Source organism: Antedon mediterranea, chromosome 11 (assembly GCF_964355755.1).
Source record: "Antedon mediterranea chromosome 11, ecAntMedi1.1, whole genome shotgun sequence".
NCBI classification, from domain to species: Eukaryota; Metazoa; Echinodermata; class Crinoidea; order Comatulida; family Antedonidae; genus Antedon; species Antedon mediterranea.
Window position 1 is genome coordinate 14,506,018 of NC_092680.1, and position 17,703 is coordinate 14,523,720.

Genomic DNA, 17,703 nt, shown 5'->3' on the forward strand with positions numbered 1-17,703 from the left:
CGGGACCTGGAAAAGTGGCCGCTTACGGGCGGTGACCCATTACGGGAGGTTCTGCCGATAAAGGGCCAAAATCACTTATTATGGCTATATACGATATTCTTAACGAAACGAGCCTCTCAATTTTCCAGCTAATTGTAGGCATATTATTATTTATAATCAGGTGGTTTAGTATTTTTTAGCATTTTCAGACAAATTTTAAAAACTTTTATCATATGAAAAATGGTCGGTCAAAATCTGTGTAGTTTTCTCATCTCTTCACAGTAATGTTTTTAAAACCTCTTCAAAATAAAGCTAATATATAAAGAAATACAATAAACATGCACCTCTAATTCATAGGTCCATGCAATAAGTATCACATTTTTCGATTGGCCGCTTACAAAAAATCTCACTTTTAGTATAAAAAGGTGCTCGCAGCTGCTTACGGTAAGCACCAAATGCACTAATTAGATAGGAAGAACAAACAGGCTTTTCAAAGTGCGTCCGTTAAGGGAGGTGGCCGCTGTAAATAAAATATGGGGTTTTCATGAATAAAAATAATCACAGAAGAAAGTGCTTACGAATATGACCTTGTGAAACGGTAATTTGAAAATGCAAATAAGGCATGCCTGCTAATAATCTACAAATTTAAATTTGTATGAGATAAATATGCAAAATCTAAAGAATATCTCATTTTTAGTTACCATAGTAACTGTTGCTATGCATAACTAAGGGAAATTAAATAATTATCAGATAATTATTAATTAATAATTATTACTGAATCCAACCATCACAGTAAAAAAAATATAGAATTTAAAACCAATATTTAATAATAAAGTGTGATATTTTACATGCTGACCTTAAATGAAATGAAATTTCAAATCAGGGCTTCAATATTTGTTATGTAGCATTAACATACCTGAGTATATCATTGACTTTTGATTGGTTCTATTTTGGGGAGGGGAAAGTGGTGGATCCAGGACTTTTAAATAGTTAGGTGGTTGAAGGCGAGGGTCTAAAAACTTAACTTTATGTCCTATCTTTTGCATTGCAATTTTTAACTTGGGGTGGGTGGGGGCTTGGAGAAAAGGGGGAGGTGGTTGGATGGAGGAGTTTGAATCCGTCTATTCATTGGGGCGATAATAGCGGCAGTGTGGGTGGTGCTTGAATGCATGCATTTGACACTCTATATTGGATGATCGACCAAAGTGTTGCAGTTTATCTTTTTGTGGTTATAGTCGGGGTGGGGGTGGGGAGGGGTGGTAGTCGAAAGTGGTGGTGGATGGGCATATGGGATCTGCTTAGGTTAGCAAATAAAAGAAGTAAACAAATGAAAGAGGAGCTTCAAAATAAGAGAGGAGTAATCTGTTGCAAAGATTAAAATTCACAACGATCTGATAATTTATTCAAATTTCCAGAGGATATAACCTATAAAATGACATTAAAACTGGGAATTACAGAATCTATAATTAAAAATTAATTTTTTTTCTCACAACACAACTAGAACTATATAAAACATTAAGAATTTTTCTGACCAATGAGTTTCAAATCAAATAATCAAAGAAAATAAAATGTTTTTACTAATATACCATGTTTTTTTTTATATAAAAATGCCTATGTTTCTCGCAACACTGCTTGTAGATTTTAAATTTACCCCAGTATTTTATTTTAGAAATCAATTATTAAACATTAGAACTACCTATTTGTAATAAATAAGCTAAAAAAATACACCACTTTGGGCGTTATGGTGAAGTAAAGTTTAGTTGCATTGAACAATTTTAAAAAAGTGAAAAACACCCCTTTTTAAATAAATGGTATCTCCCAAAGTATGAAATAAAAAAAAAAAAAAAAATTTGAAACAGGTACACAATGCATTGTTATTATGCATACACTAATTATTTTTTATAATTAAATGAACAACACAAAAATATCGCTCATCAAAGTAGTGCCAATATCCATTTTAAAAAACCTTAAAAAAGGACAAAATTTGTCAAAAACACAAATTTGGCCGTTGCCATGGAAATATACGTTTGAAATAAAAAATACTTCATATTTGATTTCTCTCAACACATATATAGCCATGTGCAAAATTTGAAAGAAATCCATTTTTTTGAGTCTGCCACTTTTTTTGATATTTCTTTGATTCTTACAGACAATGGCTCTTAAGAACTGTTTCGAACACTGTACTTGTATAATTAGGTGATCATTTAGAATAAAATGATTACCGATTACTGTACCTGTTAATTATTATTAGTTATCCGCTACAAGCGGATAACTCTTTGTAATCATCTTGTTTCCTTTTCTATGTTTTTTGGTTATCCACTTGTTGCAGATAACCCTTGTGATTGTCGGAATCTTTTTTTATCTTAGTGTTTCATTTTGATACCGTCACCATTTTAAAAATGGGAATAAGTTGCGGGTCCCGTAATTTCACCTATTCTACAATGTATAATATAAGGTTTTTTATATTTTGCAATTTTTTACGTAAGGTTTGGTATCTTTTTTGCTACTTCTTTACTTACATTGTCGTTTAGATATTTTGCTTTAAGCAGAGATACTTATTATTTACACATATCGCGGATTCGAACTCGAAACTACTAAACATTAATTTCAATGCCCACGGCGTTTTACTCACTGAGCCAAACCGTGATTTACAACATACATTCTGTTCCAAGGATAGGCGTAATTAATTAAAACTTCAACGACGCGATCAGTCGATATACGGTTGGGCTACTGAGAATAAACACCGTTTTAATTCGGCGGCTCAACATGATGTTTGTAGATCAGGCCATTGCGGTACACAACGGAGACGTTTGTGTAGTTAATACGTGACGTAACAACTCGCGAAACGTGGTCAAATTACTGTTATTTTTTGCCTTTTGTTAGTGTTTATCCTTAAAATACAGGAAAATAACATAGCCTATCGTGCGCGGTCCATCAATAAACATCAGTGTGCCAAATGTGAGCACGTACCGTTCAGTGGCTTTGGAGGAGATAAGTAAAATACGCAAACAATTTATTAGCATTATTATATAGATTATCGTAGGAGGAGATAGGAAAGTGCGAAGCCTCCTCGTATTGTGTGCGGGTATTTTTCAAGATGGACATCCATTAGACAGTGTATTTTACCGAATTTTGCCCTTACGTAAATTTATATATAGATATAGAGAAACTTTCCATTGTTTTTCCGTCTAATCCATAGTACCATTGGCTGCATATCCCTGTGTGTCTCAATGCATGAATACATTTGCACTTAAAGGGGGATTCTGGGTTTAAAATTGCTTTTAAATATCGTTTATTTATTAAATAAAAAATATTATAACAATATAGACATTTCAGAATGAAGAAGTAATAACGAGAAATTAAAAAAATTAAATTTCATATACATTTTAGGGTAAATTCATGGAAAGTCTGTTTTTTAGCAGCTTAGGGAAGCTCATTAATATTCATGAGATATTCACAAAATCACGTCACCAGTGGATTCCAAACTCGCGACGTCATGTACGTTGTGTTTGTCAACTAATTTACATCTCTCTCCCCTGTCAAACGACGACCACCATTGTGATCATTGTGAAATACATTTTTTTGTAGATTTTCTAAGCTAGGCCTAAAGTGTAATAATAACAGTAGTAGCATATATTTATTTGACATTTAATGAAATACAAAATTTAGTACAGATACGGAGTCATAAATTATACTATTTTTATACCTCTATAGTACAGATCGTATTATCGGCTTCACGTACAATACTACTCTAGGCCTAGCCTAATAATAATATGGGCGAGAGCCATTCTGACTAGGGATTCCATGCCACGATGGATATGCTAGTCAAGTCGCCCCATCGCAAAGTCGCCCCATACAAAGTCGCCCCTTACACAGTCGCCCTATCGAAAAGTCGCCCCAAAACAAAGTCGCCCCGACACAGTCGCCCTATCGCAAAGTCGCCCCATCGCAAAGTCGCCCCAACGCAAAGTCGCCCCATCACAAAGTCGCCCTATCGCAAAGTCGCCCCAAAACGTTAAAAAATAGTTTACAAGTGCGTAAAATGTTGCAATGATACACAAAATAACACGGAACGTGTAGGCATAAAAGGGGAAGCCCCGCCATGTAGTCTCGGGTCACACGATCGGCACGCACCCCAATCATCAGAGAGGAAGCCCCCGACTAATCACTCGGTCGCACTCCGCGGTCGCACGAACGTGCTAGCTTACCAGAGGCAAACCCCCGTAATTACTCCGCCGTTGCCGTTGTCGCACTCTACAACGCACCATCTGAAGATGGGGAAACCCCGCCGGAGTTTTACGATGATATCAGTCGCGTTCGAAATCGGTCGCGATAAAATGATGTTATACGATCTAGATTATTTTTACTTTGGTCGATGAATATTTATTATTATTATTAGGCCTATATTAATAATTGATTTTTGTTTTTATTCTACACATTTATACATTTATTATATTATCCTAAAAAATGAGCTGGTATCGCGTAGGTTGAAGAAATTGTAATTGTGGCTCTGGTAACTAATTTTAAAATCATATTAAATTAACATTTTCGAAACTATAAATCAGGGATAATCTTTTTAAAACTTTCAAACAAGGGACTATTTTTTTAATGATTTTTAAAAAGCACATCACTCCATTAAAACCTGTAAAATACAAATTAAAACACATATTATGTATATAATAGGATAAACATTAATGTATACGACATTTAGCGCGACCAAAGTAACAACGCAATCGATATCAAACGCAACCGATATGATTAAAACCGTGGGCGACTTTGCGATGGGGCGACTTTGCGTTGGGGCGACTTTGCGATGGGGCGAATTTGCGATGGGGCGACTTTGTAATGGGGCGACTTTGAAATGGGGCGACTGTGCCGGGGCGACTTTGTTTTGGGGCGACTTTGCGATGGGGCGACTTTGTATTGGGCGACTTTGTATGGGGCGACTTTGCGATGGGGCGACTTGACTGGATCCCTTCCTTCCCGCCACGATGGCTACGTTAAAACAATGGGGCCCATGGGCCTAGCTAGCCTACTACTAGACGATTGGCCTATAAATAACAAAACCATGGAGTAAAGAATAATTCTTTACTCCATGACAAAACCCATCCTATCAACCAAACTCCTAAACAATCTAAACCTAAAACATTCTACAAAATCGGCTGTAAATATTGAAGCAAAACAAGGTCCGATCGCCGTCCACACGTATGGTGTCCCGATCGTCTAAGTAGGCCTAAAATAAATAGGTTTAGTTTACTCTCCAAAAAAGCGGATACTCGCTCATGCATCAAGCAAGTAGACCAGATAGTAGGAAGGAGACCTAGCCGATCCGGCCCAGTTAAAATTTGAGCTAGCTAGTGAAGTAGACCCTATGCGAATTGATACTACCAGGCCTTTTACTATAGGCTGCACTACACAAATATTCCAACTCTCTCATTCGAGCTATATTATCTATACCATTCCGGTAGGTCGAGTCGACCTTCAATCAAATAGTGTACATCATTCATGTTGTGATTATAGACGGGGTATACTCGACCCGACCAGTTTGGTATTGTTGTATCTGCTTATCACGTGACGATGCCAGGCATGGGCAGCAGAGAGAGCACGTGTATCGTCGTCTCGCTCGATCCTCAGCAGGAATGTACATTATACGTTACGCTTCATTGATTTTGATTTTTCCCTAAGTCGGTGCGAAAATCGGCAAACGTAAAGTGCAAACATATCTAATTTTTCACTGTTTTGATGAATTTTCATAAAAAATTGACTTTATAAATGGGAAGACCGACTAAAATTACATCAGATAAGTATAATTTTACAAAAGTAATTGATATGGTTTATGATAACGAGTCGTCGGAAGATGGACCATTTCACGAATTTCCTATTTTGTAACCACAGTGTGATTTTGCCGTAGCTGCACTTGTAATCTGGCCTGATTTCACAGCCTTCGTTCTGCTTCACTGGGCGCTTATATAAATTGAAACTTTTACCGTTCAAGAGACAAACAAATATATTTTACATTTTTTACTATTCATTTTAAACCCGGAACCCCCCTTTAATTTTAATCTAATTCTACCCCTGCATCATACAGGTACAACATTTGAGACATTGACGACGGGGTTGAAACTATTCTGATAGCAATCTTCCAGCATTTCCATTCATTTATCTACACGCTTATCGTAAGCTTTCTAGTAGTTGTTGGTACTTCCACTGTAAACCACAAGTGAATCAGTAGTTCAATCTAAAAAACAACGTCATACAACCAGACGTGTGTCGAATTATTATTTTAAATGTCTGTAATCATAAGGAATTCGTTTAGTCTATTATGTAAGTAACTTATTTTTTTCTGTCTGTATTTGTTTAAATACACATTTTCTGGTCGTTTTGATTTCGAGACATCATTGAAAAAGCTAAGATAAACAAACGAATGTGGAAGGAAAACACGGATTCAATCCTTCCGAAATTAAATATGACGGAATTTGATACAATAACACAAACAGGAAGTAATCATTCTTCCTAATGGACTTGTTTTTGACAAAAGTCAAATTATATCGTACTTGTACCACTTCTACTATTGAGTTGTCCACCATGATCATAGTGTAGGCTGGAATGTCATTTATATAAATGTCAATAAAAAAAAATACATTTTAAGGACCAAATTCAAGATGGCCGTCAACATTCAAATAAAATCAGAATATCACAAATAACACAAATTATGAATGTGAAACAAGTCCCGGTTTGAATGTATTATCCATTATACAATCTTAACTATGTTATATCAATCTGTCAGTCATCTTGGATTTCAAAAAGGCCGTGTTAATAACAAATTTAACCCATTTAAAAAAAATGGCGGCCATTTTTAAATTCAAAATATATACATAACATAACAAACATAAATAATGTACGGCACGGCATTGTTATACTAACCGTTTTATATGATGTCACAACTACCTTATGACGTCATAATTACGTCATATGGTAATTTAAATATACTAATTGGGAAGTTTAATGTCACATTTATATCTACTCGTAATGCACTTAGGTGGTCTAAAACAACCATTGAGGAAGATACGGGACTTCAAAATGTTAAATGGCGGCTCTTTTGAATTTATGCAAATTAACCCACTTCCCGATGTCCGATTTCGGTAAACTTTGGATATGTTTATTTGGACCATATCAACTAGACGAAAACATTCTGTTGAATCTAACATATTAAAACAAATTCCTCTTCATCCCTCAACGCTGAATATGAATAAAAATAAAATAAATAAATAAAAAATGTTAAGAAATGAATATTTTAAGAAATTAATTTGCTATAAATATGATTATGTTAGGAAACGATGTTGATATAATGAATGTGTTAAAAAGAAAGAAATAAATATGCCAAGAAAAAAATATGCTAAAAAACTAATACGCTAAGGAGTGAATGTGTTTAAAATGTTTAAGAAATGAATATGTTAGGTTATATGAATATTATGAAACGTCATTATGAAATGAATATATTTTAGTAATAAAAGAAAAAAAACCCCATTAAATTAGGGTCTAAATTGTTTTAATATTATAATTTATCAGACCTTAAAATAAAAGTGTACAAAAAATGTGTTGACCGTTCTAGATTAGTTGGTGTTGATTTTTATTTAGGGCCTACTACATTAAGCTGTTGTTGTTTCTACATTATCTGGATGTTTTACTACATTAGCGGTGGATTGTTCTACATTAACGTTTGTTTGTTTGTAACAGTGTTCATTTGATAATAGTGAAATTCCAGGACCCATTTAGTGTGACCACAGTGTATTGAAACACGAGTTAATGCTAGTTCTTCTGTTTTCAAATTGCTCATTGTGTGGTTTTTAGCGGACATGGAATGTGAGCATTTCAAACATTCATTGAAATGTCCTCAATCTCTCTCTCTAACATGCACATCTTTCTTGAGGCTACAATGTTCCCAGTTAAAATAATAATTTAAGTGAACTGAAGCATAATATAATGAACAGACAGACTCACAGTAGACATAGACATTGGACTTGCTGTTGTTGTTGTAAACCTTCTAGACATTTGGCCAGGTTATAAGTATTACATCCGCCATCGCATACGCTGTCTCATAAATACCAGATGAACCGGTTATTCCAAACAGAAGCAAATGCAGCAGCAACACAACGATCGAACACAAGAGTTTGAAGCAGCAGCGCACACAATTCTACATGGTATACATTTGTTTCCACTTATTGTTATTTTGATAACATTCAATCAAGTGTCTCCTGACACAAACTGTTCGACGGAAGAGTATTAATAGTTATAATAAAGAGTCCTGTAACGCAATTATTAGGTTGTTGTTTTCTTGGCAAAGGCCTGTTGACGAGAAACACTTACTTGGAAAAGCTCTGATCCAGCAAAAAGTAATGGCAATTGCGAAACTTAGTCTTTGGCTTATTTCTGCATTATCAAGTAAGTGCTTTATGGTTATTAGCGTCAATATTAATATCTTTTGCAAAAATTCCTTAATAAGGCTTTAAAAATATTCCATACCATAAATTGAATGTCTTCTAGCCTATGTCTTCGTATTCATTCGAAGAACAAGGTATTGTATTTGGAGTTTCCATATTATCTTTATTATTTATATGTATTTTTAAATCATTGTAAATGTTTTTTTTTATAGGCATAATTTTTAAAAACATTACTAAATGCAATACGTTTAGCCCTTGGCTGTATTGTGTATATGTTATACCCTAATAAAAATTATGTTGATTATAAATTGCTTCTTTTAAAAAATGGCATGCAATAATACAAATAATAAATCATAATGAATCAGTTAATTTATGACGTCATTGTGTTGTTTATTTTTAGGTACTATTAAACAATTTTCTTTCGTCTGTTTACTTTTATTTGCTTAGTTACTACAATTAAAGCGCAGAACTGTACTTTTGATGATATGATTTATCCCCTCTGTGAATGGACAGTAGAAGGTTGGAAGGTGAATCACACGCAATCAAAGGTACCAAATTCTAACGGCACAAATGCAATAGGTAAAAAACGCGTCCATATTATATTGATCACACTTTATACCGGTACTTATTCCGTAAACGATTATCATGTTGTCAGATTTGTCAGGTTTACGCGCGCGTTTATTTACCGTAGTATATCATTATTTAAACGCACGCAATAACGAACGCAATAAATAAATCAATCCTGTGTCTTTTTATTAATGTCGCTCTGTGAAATAAATTCAGCACTTATAAACTATTCTTATATTTCAAGTTTGTGTGTAATAATTTTACCAAATTCGGTTGAGAAGTATAAATATACCATTGTTCCTCAACATATTTACTGCATTTCTCATTAATCATGAGTTAGTTATAATCATAATATTAATTTATGAATTATCGATTCTACTATTGACATTTCTTATGCCTATTATTGTGTAATCACGGAGGTTGATTTTGATAAATTTTTAATCCGATGGTCAAACTTATGGTCTATTATTAAATTTGAATTAATTTGTATTAATGTGTTCATTTTAATCCTTTGATGATTAAGTAACATTATTTATCTTAATATACTATTTTAGTTTTTATTTTATGTCTTTAGGCGCACACATGTGGCCAAGAATTACCAATAGTAAACAATCACTGTCCTACCAGATAGGCCTAGATGGTAATCCCCTTGATATAGGAGCTATTTTGTGAACCTTTTCACTCCGGGGTAACCTCGTACTCGTCGTTTAGAATGATAAACTTGGTTCTTGAAGTGCACACGGGTTATAATTGTGTACACTGGACCTACATTTTGTAGTCCAAAAAGTTTTCAATTTAGCGATTTCTTCCAAGGAACACTGTATCCATACTCTTTGAGCGAAGTGGATATCAAGAATGAAGTTCGGAATATCCGGGCTATTAAAAATATATATAGGCCTATTTAGGGCATAATTAGGCCTACTTAATTTTGGCTGTTTTTTTTTCAGTGGGAAACTTTATATATGTTGATTCAGGAAACAGTGCAACCACTACAAGCCCATTCTTAACCACTACTGCTGTTATTGTAAGTATTCAGGGTTGATAACACCCTGACATTAGGCTCTGTCTAACTATCACACCTTATATGACAACAAAATATGATGTACTCATATGGACTAGTATCACTACCATATTTGGGCATATCACCCCCTTTTTTTTAACAAACTAGTCTGATAGTGTAAACAGAGCTTTAGACAAATAATAGCTGCAAATTGATTATTATATCTATTGTGTTAATATACGTATTTCATAGGAAATTATTTAATAATTATGTTTTTGCCTCTAACCGGAAACCTTAGATTGTGTTAGCTAATTAATTGATTCCAGTTCCGGTAACTTAATTCCCAATTAAACTCAGTATAGCCTTAATAATTTTATTAATAATCTATTTTCGGGTTATGATAAAATAAATTACATATGTTACATAATAATTTAAAATGAAAGAAAAAACGACCTCTCTTTACAAATAGAGTCCTACACGGCCTAAACGACTCGTTGTTAATTCTGGTTACAAAAATAACAGAAGTCCTCCGACGAAAGCAATTGGGAAACAATTTTGGCAAATTCTAGCCACGTGCTTGTTAAGCCACTCTACTATAAGCCTATAATGATAAAATACATTACTTTCATTTTGAAGGATTTTAAGTTGTGGTACTATATGCACGGTTCTCAGAATATAACTTTGAATGTTTACATACAAGATGCTGATAGCATGGAACTTGTATTCACCGTCACCGGGGATAAGGGTAACAGATGGAATGAAGCATCGATAAGTGTTCAAAATCCATTGAATCGTCGTGTAAGTTTGCATATATATTGACGTAAGGGCATCATTTGGTAAATCACGCGTAACTTCTGAAATGTTTACACGATGGTATATAAAGTTGGTACATACTGTCGATACTGATTTTTAACACAAAATGAAAACCATACAACTAATTAGGTTTAGTTAGATAATTAGTTATTGACTATTATAACGAATTTAGGTTCAATGATTTGCCCCAAATAGGGGTGTTTTCAGATCGTGGTATACACTGTCTAATAGATGTCGATGCTGAAAAATACCCGCACACAAGAATACGAGGGTGCTTTGAATTTACCTATCTCCTTCTACGATAATTGTATTAAATAGCTGAAAACCGATTGAACAGCTCGAGTACAGTATCATAATGTTAAAGGCCGATTTTCTTTAAAACAATACTATTTTAATAGATTTAATATACGTTTATACAAAATGTTTTGATTTGCGATGAATGGAACATTCCAATCTCATTTCTCCCAGCATAATTATTTAGTTTACACAAGTAGGTAAATGTATGGGCCTTTGGGGGATAAACTTAAAACCTTTAGATATAGTATTGCATTAATTTGACAATACTGATAATACGTATTACCCATTTTTGAATGTGGGTACTGTTTAGATATATAAACACATATACAAATAAACGTTATTACTGCGAGTATGTCTACTGTTAGATATATAAACACAACACACAGCTTCTCAACGTTTGTATTAATTACTGATTACAAAAAAATATCGTTATTGTATCGTTACATGTACCTTACTATTTCAATATACTATGACAGTGACAGTTTTAACAAAGTATTAAATCGCAAATGTTTTTTTTTATTTTTGTTTTTTATTTATTTCCAAACCCAACCACCAGCAAAATAAATTCGCCAATAACAGGAGGGTAAACACAAAACGGATACAAATACATGAATACTGTATTCATTGGTATAATTATTATTTATAGGCCTAAAAAACATGAACAAAATATTTCGTTACTGAGTGGATAAAGAATATATTTAAAAATTGTTCCTCTTTGTACCCATCCTCTTCCCCATCTCTCAACCCTAATGTTACATACAGAACACAAATTGAGTTTGTTTATTATAAAAAATGTGGACTTATTTTGTGACAAGTTTCTTTTTATGAATTCCCAGTAGTAGTTAACTACATAAATCATCGTGTCTATGTATTCGTTTCTGTAAATACGTTTCTGCGGTACGTACATTTGAAATCGCAAGTTTTTTTACGCTGAAATGACTGTGTATTCGAGAACCATCTGTGGACACGACCATCTAGTATTCAATAATTATAGTTAGCGTCTTATCTTAAAACATTAACGATTCAATTATCTATTGTATCTTTTATAACTGTATCATTCAATTTCAGATTGTCGTTGAGGGACAGGTAAATAGTTTTGCTGGTATTATTGGACTTGATGATTTTATAATTTCTAACACTAGTAAGTATTTTTCATAACGTAATATTAAACAAAATCTAATTCCTTTTGTTTTGTTTTTAGCTATGATTAAATAGTGTAGGCCTACTGTTACGTAACAAGCGTAATATGTATTTATCAAAATACAAATTAAAATTTGAATAGTTGACAAAATAGTGATGCCACTTAAAATGATCTGGCTTATCTAATAATAGCTACTGTATGGGTAGCTTTACTTCCAGTAAATGTAACTGCTGTGTGTGTAATCAATCCTGACAGTGACTTATTTATTGAGGGTGATATAGCATAATAACATAACATCAGCCTTTATGTTATATCAATTAAACTTTTTTCAAAGAACTCGATTGCTGAAATTTCGCTGCTTTCTAAACTGTATTTTAGGGTGAAAGTTCAGTTAAAAATCTAATAAACACAAACAATAATTTATTTGTAGGTTCTAAAAACGACGGATCATGTGACTTCGAAGAAGGCGACATTTGTAATTATAGACAGGTACTCGCTGATGATTTTGACTGGGTAAGACAAACAGGGAAAACGCCTACGAATGGAACAGGCCCACCCTCTGGTCATACTGCCAACAATTCTACTTTTGGAGGTATGGATCTTCTATACTTTATGTAAAATACTGTATTTCCGTTAAATTCATTGTTTTTTGTTTGGAATTGCAAATATTTTTAAAAGCTGACGTAATGCTGATTTTTTAAATTACATTGTATTGGTGGTACACACAGAGCCGCTCGGTAGACCCTAGCAACAATTATACTTTTGGAGGTATGGATCTTCTATACTTTATGTAAAATACTGTATTTCCGTTAAATTCATTGTTTTTTGATTGCAAATATTTTTAAAAGCTGACGTAATGCTGATTTTTGAAATTACATTGTATTGGTGGTACACACAGAGCCGCTCGGTAGACCCTAGCACCTATACACAAAGTCTGTCTAAGTAAATGAATAATAATTCCTTCTAAGCCTCTCTGCACATTCTGTATATTTCTCAGGTTTCTACATGTATATAGAATCGTCGTCTCATACGGAAGGTCAGGCCGCCAGAATTGCGACGCCACCAATAGGCCCAGCGTCTGCTATATGTGTATCATTTTGGTACTACATGTACGGTGATAGCAGTGAACGAAGCATTGGACCGTACGTTACTTGTTTAATTCCGTATAAAATAAGAAATCAAATTGCAATGAACGTTGAAATCCTAATGAACAATATTAAAACATTGTCAATGTATTGCATCCCGATACGATTACGGGTCATGTGTTGATAATATATTAAAAAATAACAGATTATCAACTTATTCTGTAGTGCGCCCTCTCTATCGTCACACAAATTGGTTCTATGGCACGACGAAATCTCTGATCTGCTGGTTCTTCGTCACTCCACACGGGCTTAATTCACACTTTAATGTGCTATATTGTCTCCTGTTATTTTAGATTGAATGTTTACAAAACAGATGTCAATTCCGACGATCTTACATATAGTCTGTTTAGTTTACATGGTAACCAAGGAAACAAATGGTACGATATAAAAATCAATATCAGATCTTATAGAGAATTTCAGGTTCGTAATTTTACGATTCATAATTTAAAAAATGTTTAATTAACAATTTAGTTGCATTTAGCAAATTTTATTTACAATAACCGATGTGTGGTCGTGTTTCCACGTACATGTTTCTCTTTTTTACAAGCTACGTACACAGTTTCAATTATCAGGGAGTTTTCGCAAGTAGAGCACGTAAAAGTTAACTTTAACGCTATTTCCCAACATACAACGCGCAAGCTCCGCCCAATTTGTAAACAAATCGATCTGCGCATGCGCAAGAATTACGAAAAACTTTAGTTACGTGCGTCGTGTCGAGAACCTTATTTCTAAAAAATAGCGTCAATTAAAACCGTTAACCGAGGGCGTCGAAACATGGAAGAAGAATTAAATATCTCCAAAATTATTAAGAAAACAAATGGCAAATTTAAAGTTATGTTTTTAATTATGCCAAACAATAAGAAGAATTGTTCATCGCAATATGCTATTTTATATATATAAATAAGGGACTAGTGCTGTTCCGCCGTACTACGCCGAGAATGTCGCTATCCAATCGAGTTTGAAAAATACCATGAAAGCCCCAGTGGTCTAATGGTTAGGACAGCTGCTGCATATCAAGCAGACGGTCGTCCGAGTTCGTGACTCAGTTGACTTTTTCTCATTCTAACAGATTTCCTCATCTTTATCGTTTCAAATTAATTAGTTTCAGTATATCACCGGGCGGTTTAGAATTAATGTTCTTTGCCTGATGTGTTTATATATATATAAATCATATAATATATTTTACACAGTGCTACGTTGTATATATACATTGCGATGAACAATTTCAATATATCACCGGACGGTTTATAATTTATTCTGTGCCTGTGGTGTTGCGTGCGCGATGCTGTCTACACTTCCCGTCAAAAAAAGTACGTTGAGCTACTGTTAGGTGAACAACGCTGTTAGTATGCAAATGAGTATAATGTTGCCGTCATCAGTTAAAGTTAACGTCTACGTGCTCCTACGAAAACTTCCTAATTTTTCGTATTTTTATCATTTAAATAGATTGTATTTGAAGGAATACGGGGCAACAGTGACAAATCGGACATTGCCATTGATGACGTCAATGTTGTTAGACATTCGTGGTGTAATGGTTCAAGTGGTAGGTTTCCCTCCTTATTTTAGTCATTGTCCTAGGCCTCCTCATCGCAATCCCTATCATTAACACCATTCAATACCATCATAATTGTGCATATCACCACCATTCATCACTATTATCAATATCACTAATATCATATCATTATTATCGTATCCCCATTTACATAACAATATCGTATCACCATTATCATTATCATAAATATCGTATCCCCCATTTACATAACAATATCGTATCACCATTATCATATCATTATTTCCCTCCATTTACATAACAATATCGTAGCACCATTATCATATCATTATTATCGTATCCGTCATTTCCATAACAATATCGTATCACCATTATCATATCATTATTATCCTAGCACCCATTTGTATAACAATATCGTATGACCATTATAATATCACATCGCCATCATCATCATTGTAAGTTTCGTCATCATCATTGTCATTATCATCATCGTCGTCGTCGTCGTCGTCATCGTCATCATCATCATCGTCATCGTTTATATTTTTTGTTATCATTACTAACATTTAATAAAGTCCGGCGCACACTATAAGCTATCGGCTGAGCCAACTGGCACGAATAACACTTTGCTCACTAAGAAATGTGCCGCAAACTGTGATCGCGTTCTATCGGATGCATATACTTATGCCTTTAATACTCGATAATATAAAGTTTTTGTAGGAGCACGTAAACTTTAACTTTAACGCTATTTCCCAACATACACCGCGCAAGCTTCGGCCAATTGTTGTAAATAAAAACCGATCTGCACTTGCGCAAGCATTACGAAAAACTTTAGTTATTAATTGCGTACGCCCAGTACATTATTACGTCAGTGAAAAATGTTAACCTAAGGATAACGCAACTATTGGCTGAACTACGTTGTTATGCAAATGAGTAGAAAGTTGACGGGCTCCTGCGAAAACTCCCTAACACTATTACGGCGCGCTCTGACTTATAATAGATTAGAATGTAAATGTGCAGTAGATTTATTATCTGTTAGCTCACGTGCGGCGCACATTGTGAGGAAAATGACACGCGTGACACAATATTAAACACGATAGATATTTTCCTCAGTGGCCGATTCCTCGAAAATGTTCCGAATCTGTGACGTGAGCAAAGTGTTATTCGTGTCATTCAGTTTGCTCAGCCGATAGATAGTAGTGTCCGCCGGGCTAAATGTACCATGTGTTTTCTTTTTAATTCAGTTCCAGAACATTTAGTACCACCGACTGTTTCGTTGGTGGACAAAGCAAAAACATACAACCCAACGCTTATGCCTCCTACGTCTATGCCTGGCCTACTGCCATCTGATACGAATCGAACCAAGATAGACGATGATACTACTGCTTGGCATTTGAACAATGGATTAGTAACACTGATAATAGCTTGTGGATTGTCATTCTGGGCAATGATATTCACCGTCATTTTTATCAGCATGTGTCGTTCATGCAATTTGCGTAAAAAAGAAATATTTTGTCAACTAGAAAATGAAACATATTATTTCAACCCAGAGGAGGATCAATTAAAAAAGCGTTGTTCAGAGACTGACAATGAAACTTTTTGAACTGTTATAACATTGGAGTTTGTAATCTAGCCTTCGGCTATAAATATGTTTGGAAGAATCACTTTTTGAACTGCGATAACCAGTGATATGTAATAGCCGAAGGCTGGATGGCAATCTTTTAATGTTATCGCGGCCGTTCAAAAGTGATTCTCCATGGAGAGGGAACCAACAAGATGGCGGCTGCAATCGACCAATCAGATATGCCCTACGCAGTACGCACTACTACGCCTGTGTTGAGCCTATCTGCGTAAGAACGATACGCAACGCAGCGCGTTAAGCGTATAAGCGTGAACGCATTCTATATCATGATCCTCGTATACAAAAAATGCTAGATTACCAAGAATGTATTAATTTTATTGCGATTATCAATAATTATATCAAAGATAATAAAAGGACCTACTTATATTCTTTGATTATATTTAATTTTATAAAACCTTCACTGTGCTTTGACAAGAATATGTGTTGTAAATTATAATTATGGCCTTAATGTATTATATTAGATTATTATTTTTTATATTAAATAATGTTTTTGAACACATTTACTGCCGCCATCTTGTTGGTTCCCCTAGACCTGTGTTGGAATCACTTTTCAGTCTATTTTCGGGGAAATAAATTAAGGCGTTTATATTCAAGTTTATTCGAATAAATATGGTCAGATATTCTCTCTATTGCCGCGCGTCGTTTTTAATTGAAAAGTTCCTAATCATTACGTGTTGTATTATCACTTTAAAGATGTATAAAAATTAAAAATAAATATTTCGAAAAAAAGTGGGTCGTTTCGAAGTATCATAATAGTTATTAACTTTCACCAAAAATTAGTCGAAAAAATTTGTTTAAACTATAAATACATACGTTTTTTGTGTCAAGGGACAATACATCTTTAAATTGCGAATAGTGATATTTTTATTGTTATTAAAAAATAATCATGTGCAATAAACTATAATAGGCCTATATGCCTTTTTCTATTATGTTAAATAAATCGCTCGGAAACTGAACTGATAGCCTAAGTGAAGATAACTCGAGTAATTAACTTTACGATCACGTCACTAATATATCGAAAAACTCAAATAAATTAGGAAAGAACAAACTATATAGCAATACAAATTTTATTTTAAAATCTCGTTTCAAATTTGAATGTAACAGTTTATTATTTTAAATACTACCAAATAATTTGCAATATATTACAGTAATATACAAATTGTTTTGTATT

At 34.0% G+C, this 17,703-nt stretch overlaps 1 protein-coding gene across 1 annotated transcript; it reads left to right on the plus strand.

The window, feature by feature from the left end:
- Positions 1 to 8,883: 8,883 nt before the first annotated feature.
- On the plus strand, positions 8,884 to 17,660 carry LOC140062267 (MAM domain-containing protein 2-like). Its single transcript, XM_072108401.1, has 9 exons — positions 8,884 to 8,999; positions 9,935 to 10,011; positions 10,624 to 10,785; positions 12,166 to 12,238; positions 12,669 to 12,830; positions 13,236 to 13,380; positions 13,677 to 13,803; positions 14,830 to 14,926; positions 16,135 to 17,660. Exons 1-9 carry the CDS (start codon positions 8,906 to 8,908, stop codon positions 16,491 to 16,493), a joined length of 1,296 nt encoding a protein of 431 aa, XP_071964502.1. The 5' UTR covers positions 8,884 to 8,905; the 3' UTR covers positions 16,494 to 17,660.
- Positions 17,661 to 17,703: the final 43 nt, after the last annotated feature.